At 44.3% G+C, this 7,784-nt stretch overlaps 1 protein-coding gene across 1 annotated transcript in view; it reads right to left on the bottom strand.

The window, feature by feature from the left end:
• Positions 1-3,043: 3,043 nt before the first annotated feature.
• The window catches only part of MRO (maestro), a 16,678-nt gene continuing 11,937 nt past the window's right edge, over positions 3,044-7,784 (bottom strand). Inside the window, exons 5-8 of the mRNA XM_006763624.2 lie at positions 7,182-7,364; positions 4,886-5,041; positions 3,854-3,961; positions 3,044-3,477 (exon numbers count right to left, since the gene is read on the bottom strand). Coding sequence (XP_006763687.1) covers positions 3,424-3,477; positions 3,854-3,961; positions 4,886-5,041; positions 7,182-7,364 — 501 coding nt within the window. The 3' untranslated portion in view covers positions 3,044-3,423. The remainder of the gene's footprint in view (positions 3,478-3,853; positions 3,962-4,885; positions 5,042-7,181; positions 7,365-7,784) is intronic.

Below are 7,784 nucleotides of genomic sequence, written 5' to 3'. Positions count from 1 at the left end.
GCTGCCAGGCTTTCCACAAATTCTGAAGGTTACGCTTCCCATCATATTGAGAAAGTTTGGGTGTAAATAAATTGCACAAAATAGATGCATGTTCAGCTGGTAAACTGGATCCTAGTTCACACTGTGACCGGGTCATGTGTTATCTAGAGAAGCAGCCAGGTGTAAACCAATGCGTGGTCCCTAATTCTGCTATCTTTCCCTTTCGAAGGTTCTCACAGATGGATGGTAGCTTTTAATTGGGGTCTGCGTCAATACTGCATTTCACTCTTTTCACCCTTTCCCTGTACAAACAGGCTCCAATAATGAGTAGCTGCCACGTAAATAAGAATGCCCCATTTCTTGGGGTAACATCTTACAGTTTACACAGTCTGTCGCATTTGATCACCAGCATATACTGCATAGTGGGGTTCCCTCCCATTTGGCAGATGAAAAAACTGAGGCTGTGAAGATAACCAGCAAGTTAAGAGCTAATGCCAGGGCGCAAAGCCCGGTTTTCTACACCACATCATGTGTCCTTCCAGCACACGTGATGTCACCGTTGGGAAGTGACTTCTCACCTCTGTGGCTACATCTGCTGATGCGGTCAATGCACAATGTTGAAAAGCTTTGAATTTCGGACAGCATTTTTGTTAGGGCAGAGGCATGTGCCTCCAGCAGCATAACTTAGAAAGTCACATGTTAACTGTCTGATCTACGTTTCTCAGAAACATGTTCTTGCAGAGGGACCCTTGGGCCGTTACCTGGTTAACATTTGCACATTGCTGCAGGAATTCATTAGCTTGAAAGGAACATGATTATAGCAGTCACACTTGAAAACAGAAGGTGGGACATTAATTATTAACAAAAGATCATGGAAAAGATAGAGCACAGAATTATTAGCAGAGCTGTTGGGACTGTGAGGACAGAATAGAGTTCATGAGCCATCTTAGGAGCATAAAAGGCACTGCTCCTGCCCTAGCTGGTTTGGCTCAGCGGATAGAGTGGCAGCCTGTGGACTGAAGGGTCCCAGGTTCAATTCCGGTCAAGGGCATGCACCTCGGTTGCCAACTCCAACCCCAGCTGGCTTGGGCTCAGGCGAGAGGCAACCAATCAATGTGTCTCTCTCACATCAGTGTTTCTCTGTCTCTCCTCCTCCTTTCCACTCTCTCCAAAAATCAATGGAAAACAGGGTGAGGATTAACAACACCCCTACAAGAGTGCAGTGGAAAGAATGACCTGCTACATTCATTCAGTTATGACCCTCATACTTACTTAGATGTATTGAGCCATTCCAAAATCCAGGAGGTGGCAGATTCACGCTTGGTCAAGGCACCAGCATTTACTTGCAGTCCAATAAATTCAAGCAATCTTTGTTAAACACCCATGGTGGGTAAAGGTCAAAGCTACACTCCTGGGGTTCTGGTGAGGAACAGGATGCAGGGCTACCCTTAGAACTACAATCATTCATTGGGGAGAACCAAGATAATACTCAAATCCCCAGACTGCAAGAATAAATCTATGAGATGGGTTATTATGCCCATTTCACAGATCAGCAACCTGAGGCTTAGTGGGCTAACTTACCCAAAGTTACACTGGTAAGTGGCAGAGCCAGATTTATACCTGGGTTCCCCCAGCTGCAAAATAAGAAGAAAGAAAACCCATTCATACCTGCCTCCTCCAACCCTTCTGTCATCCTTCTCTCTCCTGGGACACACCTCACCCCTCATCTGTGTTACACGGTCCTATCTCTGGAGAGCTGGGGCAGAAAATTGAGTTCCTGGTTCTAAGGATGACATCAAAGTCCCTCTGTAGCATTTATGACCCTCTTGTGTTTCCCATTTTCAAAATGGACATAGTCTAGGGCAGGGGTGGGCAAACTTTTTGACTCGAGGGCCACAATGGGTTCTTAAACTGGACCGGAGGGCCGGAACAAAAGCATGGATGGAGTGTTTGTGTGAACTAATATAAATTCAAAGTAAACATCATTACATAAAAGGGTACGGTCTTTTTTTTTTTTTAATTTTATTCATTTCAAACGGGCCGGATTCGGCCCGCGGGCTGTAGTTTGCCCACAGCTGGTCTAGGGTATGTCCTGAATGCCAAGTTCAATGGTAATAACAGAATTACCATTGGGAGCAATCTGGTTGGAGGGGAGATGGGAGGGACTAAGATAATTTTCTTGAAACCTTTTATAGGATTGTTCACCAAAAAATTGACATAATAGCTAATAGGTAATTAATAAAAAATACACACTTAGCTCACAAATTAATAAAAATGTATACTTAGTACATAAAAAAGCAAAGTTAAGTGAGTTAAAGAGAAGAGCAGGAGCTGAGGAGTTTTTCTTTTTAACTTTATTTTTTTTTACATTTCTTACCATCCATCAATTATTCCCTAGCAAGGCGGTGCCGCGTGGTGGTAGAATGTTGGCTCCAAAAGTCAGACCGTATGCGTTTGAATTCTGGCTCCATCGTTCACTGGGTCATCTCGGGGAAGTTACTTAATGTCCCCCCACCTTGTTTTTCTATCTATAAAATGAGGATACAGTACCTTTCCCATAGTGCTGTTGTAGTAAATAGTACTTGCACAGCATTTAGCATAAACATTCTCAATAAATGTTACTTAGTATTCCCTATTGTGCCATCAGCCTGAGGTTTTACAACACATGCTTTATAGATTGTTTTCCCTTGATTAGTTCTTGTTTGGAATGATCTTGGAGCAATGGCTGTTGGAGATTAGGAGAAGCTGAAGCTACTCCTCCAAACCACCTTCTCAGTACTTTGACCAACTTTAAGTAGGTTTCACCAAGAAAAGATATCATTAGCAAATAGCAGAGCATCAATAGCAGATTTAAAAAACACTTAAAGTAATCATTATTCTTCTGAGCCTCAGAAATTGAAATAAAATTAAAAATAGATGATCTGCTGACCAGTTTGCTCAGTGGTTGAGCATCAACCTATGAACCAGGAGCTCACGGCTCAATTCCCAGTCAGGGCACATGCCTGGCTTGCGGCTCAGTCCCCAGTGTGGGGCGTCGATCAACAACTCTCTCTCATCATGAATGTTTCTGTCTCTCTTCTTTCCTCTCTGGAATCAATAAAAATATATTTTAAAAAAGAAAAAAAGATGATGTGATAGCCTTGAACTTAAGTAAAAAGCTGAGAAATAAGCACTGAATCAACATAAACTTTAAATGCATTAAAGGAAGTATGGACTTTCTCATCACATGTGCATGGGGAGAAACGGACATGGGAAAGCCTTCAGCGTTGCTTTGGACATCATCATACAATACCACAGTATTCTCTTTGCCATCAGCTGCTCTCCCAACACCCCCTTTTCTATCGCAATTGCAAGAGGCCAGCAGGAGCATCTGAAGAGCTAGAAGGGAGAGATCAGCCCTCCTGCAATCTGCTCACACGGAAGCATTTCCCCTCGGCTCTGCGGTTACAGAATCTTATTGGCGTAGAAGTACTGCAGGAGCTCGGGATGGTAGAGGCTCTGAAAGAGATCAGCAAAGGTCCCCGTGAGGGAGGGCGTTACCAAACCTCCCCCACTACAGAATAAGTAGGCCGCGTCCAGGGCAGATCACGGGCACAGATCACGGGTACAAGCGACCTGCAGATTCCCGAGGCGTCATTGCCCCTGTCCATCAAATGACCTGGACGGGAACTGCCAATAGAGCTTGTGCACAATCTTCCAGGCGTTTTGTCACTTACATTGCATTATGGGGCAATTACAATTGGAATGTGAATGCTTGATGGGGGGGGCAGGGGGGACAAACTCCTGCTGTGCCCGGCCCCCTTCTGCATTAACACTGGGGCGGCAGGGACCTGTGGGAGGCTTCTCTCCTACCCCGCCCCCCTCCCTCACTCACCAGCTGCCTGCAGAGCTTGGGGTTCCTTTGATCGTCCTCACTCTGGAAGCTGCACTCCTTTCTTTGTCTCAGGTAGGGAGAACAGGCTCGGAATGTGGTTTTGCAAGCCTGAGAAAGAGAAGATTCCCATCTCACTGCCCAAAATATTAGGGAAATTCTTTTTATCTTTTCAATCCCAGTGTACGTTCAATGTTATTTTGTATTAGTGTCAGGTCTACAGCATCGTGGTTACACAATCTTACACTTCACTAGAGAATTCTATAATCCCGACCAAGGATGAGGATGGCACCCAGTCGGGTCTGGGGGTCCCTGAGAGTGTGAAAGTGACTTCCAGGGAGTGTGAAACCTTGAACTTTAAAGGATTTATGCTTATAAAACGACCATGTCTATCATTTGGGCTGGTGGGAAGGGCATAGCTTTGTGGTTTACCACAGCCTTTGTTATTGTCCCATCAAAAGTGGTACTGGATTCCTAAATTTAACCCACCTAATATTTCTCCCCCCTGCCCGCCCCCCCCCCTCTCTCAGAAGAAAAGTGTTTTTGTGGGGCCCTTTGCTCCCAGTGGTTTTGACACACTCGCCCTGTCCCACTCCAGAGCAGCCCCACAGCTGATCCAATGCTGTTAGGACACATTTTCTCTAAGAATGAAACACAAGTTCCACAGGGAATTGAGAAGCCAGAGGTAGGAAGTCTATACTAGGTGCAGTGACAAAAGCTAACCGGCATGAATAAATGTCTCATTATGGGGACTGCCCGTGGCTTAAACCTGAGCCTCTCTGCCCCACCCTGCATTAATCTGAACTCATCTCGCACTGCCGGGTGCTGGGAGCGGGCAGTGGGCAGGAGCACGTGGGAAAGGACACTTGCTCAGAGAGGTTACACGCGGAGGAGACACTTTTCCCAGGATTCATGTGGATGGGCTGCTAAGCGTTTGTAACTGAACTGGCAGGAGCTGAGAGCCTGGCGCGTCAGGACTCCCTGTAGGAAAGGCAGGGAGATCTTTTGCGGTCGATGGGAGAGTCACGGACTTACCTTGGCAACCTGGGGATTTCTGTCCTGTAAATGGACCAGGAGGGAATCTTGAGTCTGCTTAACTTGATTGGTGAAAAATTTCTTCCATTTCCACCCAGCAAAGGCAGGCAATTGCCCAAACAAGACAAAGGCCGAGTATCTCAGGCTGTCATTCTCCTGCGGGTTCCCAGTGAGCAAAACAACAAAACCCAGGTCAGTGGGAAAAGGCAAATGCATCCCAGAAAACCACAGCATGTTAGAGGGGGGCCGTCAGATCCAGGCCGCAGCACTGGCTGGCTGGCGTGGGATGAGGTGGAGAGGGCCTGAGTCTTCAATGAACCTCTTCTCCAGCAGACAAGAAAGAGGACTGGACTTGGGGATCACTAGTGCTACCCTCAGCTTCCCAACTTTTTTTCCCCATTACTTATTGATTTAAAGATAAAATACATTTACATGGTTCAAAGTTTTAAAAAAAAAAAGGTTTATTTTTAAAAAGTAGGTCTCACCCTAGCCTGGTGGTTCAGTTGGTTGGAGCATCCTCCCATACACCAAAAGGTTGCAGGTTGGATTCTCAGTTAGGGCTCAGACCTAGGTTATGGGCTTGATCCCCGGTCAGGACACTTACGGGAGGCAACTGATCAATGTTTCTCTCACAGGAGGCACCTGATCAATGTTTCTCTCTCACATCTCTCTCTCTCTCTCTCTCTCTCTCTCTCTCTCTCTCTCTCTTCCTTCCTCTCTAAATATCATTTTTTTTAAATGGGCAGAGGACATGAACAGACACGTCTCCCAAGAAAATATACAAATGGCCAACAGATATATGAAACTAGTGGCCCAGTGCATGAATTTGTGCACATTGAAAGGAAATTAATTAGAAGAAATATTTTCATGTCACTATTTGCCCTTTCTCTATAATAGAAGTGTCAACCAAATTCACAATCGACAATGACAGATGGAAACACATGCGTGCAATTGGCGCCAGTGAGAACTTTATATATATAGATAAACTTGCTTAATTAGACCTGCTTTCTGATTTCGCTAAACTTTTTCTAGCCCAACTTCTCTTTCAGGTAAGTGTCAGCAACACAGCAGTAAATATCAACATGAAGCAGATTATTATTGTAGATCACACAGGGAGAACAAAGGGTAAATTATTTAACTGCAGCAGTGTTTGACTATAAGGATCACTGTGAGAAAACCTGAAGTCATTTTCAAGTTCCACCATGTCTTCCTTCTTTTCGGGGCCTGTGTCCCACTTTGGGGGAGCCAAGTGTTGCTTTGTTGGCGCCAGGTCCACGGTGCCATTTCTCTGTAAATGGCCAGTGCACATCACAGCAGCTCCTGTGTTGAGCATCTGCTCCCTGGTGGTCAGGGCGCATCATAGCAACCGGTCAGACGGTCAGACACTTAACATATTAACCTTTTATATAGAGAGATGATGCTTAACTCCACTAGCTATTAGGGAAATGCAGGTCAAAACTACAATGAGATACCACCTCACAACCATTAGAATGTCTGTTATCAACAAGACAAGTAATAACAAGTGCTGGGGAGGGTGTGGAGTAAAAGAACCCCTCATTCACCATTGGTGGGTATGTACAGTGGTACAGCCACTATGGAAAACAGTATGGAGGTTCCTCAAAAAAGTTAAGAATAGAGTTGCCATATGACCCAGTAATCCCTCTTCTAGATATCTACCCCCCAAAAATTGAAAACATTTATTCCCAAAGATATATACATCCTTAAGTTCATTGTAGCATTATTCATGGTGGTCAAGATATGGAAACAACCAGTGTCCTTTGGCAGATGATTGGACAGAGAAGATAGGTACATATATACAATGGAACACTACTCAGCCATAAGAAGGGATGAAACACTGCCATTTGTGACAACATGGATGGACCTTGAGAATATTATGCAAAGTGAAATAAGTCAATCAGGAAACACTAAAAACCACATGATTTCCCTCATATGTGGGATATAAAACTGAAACTCATAGACACAGAAAACAGTTTAGTGGTGACTAGAGGGAAGGGGGGTGAGGGGTAATAAAGGGTAAAGGGAGACAAACATATGGTGACAGAAGATGATTTGACTTTGGGTGGTGAGCACACAATGCAATATACAGAAATGTACACTTGAAACCTATGTAATCTTATTAAGCAATGTCACCGCAATAAATTTAATTTTTAAAAAAGATGTGTTAGTAAATAAGTGAATAATAGAGATCTTGTTCCCTGAGCAATACCCAGGCCTCACATTTCCAGCCCCAAGTTGGTTTTCATGACCTGTAATTTTTCTGAGCCATCTCACTTACGTCATCTAGTAGAGTCCTGGTCTGTAGAGTGATGTCTATGAAGAAGGAGCCCAAACCTTTTCCTTGGATCTTGCCCAGGATGATGGTCAGAGTCTTCAGACTCTCGTGGATGACTTCCGAACTCATGGGATCATACAATCCATGCACCAGCATGTCTAGGACAACTTTCTTATACTTTCTCACCTGTTGTCAAGGTTTAAATAGCATTAGTAGCACAGGAATTGCTCCCTGTGCATTGAAAAGCAACTCCACTTCTAATTGTACAATAATCTAGGACTATCTTCAGGATCTACCACAACAACTCTCATCAAAATACAAACGCTTCAAAAAAAAATAAGTAAATAACAAATGCTTCCATTCACCTGACCCAAGAGCCCAAGTCAGTCTTAGAAGGAGAACAGAGCGATCTGGAGCATGGCCCATGGGTGGATGAGGTTAGGCAGGGTGTGTCAAGGAGGGGGTTGAACTGGATAATCTAGGTTTCTGAGGCATACTGGGGACAAGATGAAATGGTCACTGAAGTTGACAGATGCTAAAAGAAGAGATGCTAAACAAGAACAAATTATTAGAAAATAATTTGAATTTACCAAAGTGGTGATGTCC

Source organism: Myotis davidii, unplaced genomic scaffold (assembly GCF_000327345.1).
Source record: "Myotis davidii unplaced genomic scaffold, ASM32734v1 scaffold378, whole genome shotgun sequence".
Lineage (NCBI taxonomy): Eukaryota > Metazoa > Chordata > Mammalia > Chiroptera > Vespertilionidae > Myotis > Myotis davidii.
Note: the sequence above shows the minus strand (reverse complement) of the source record. Positions and strands in the feature narration are given on the sequence as shown.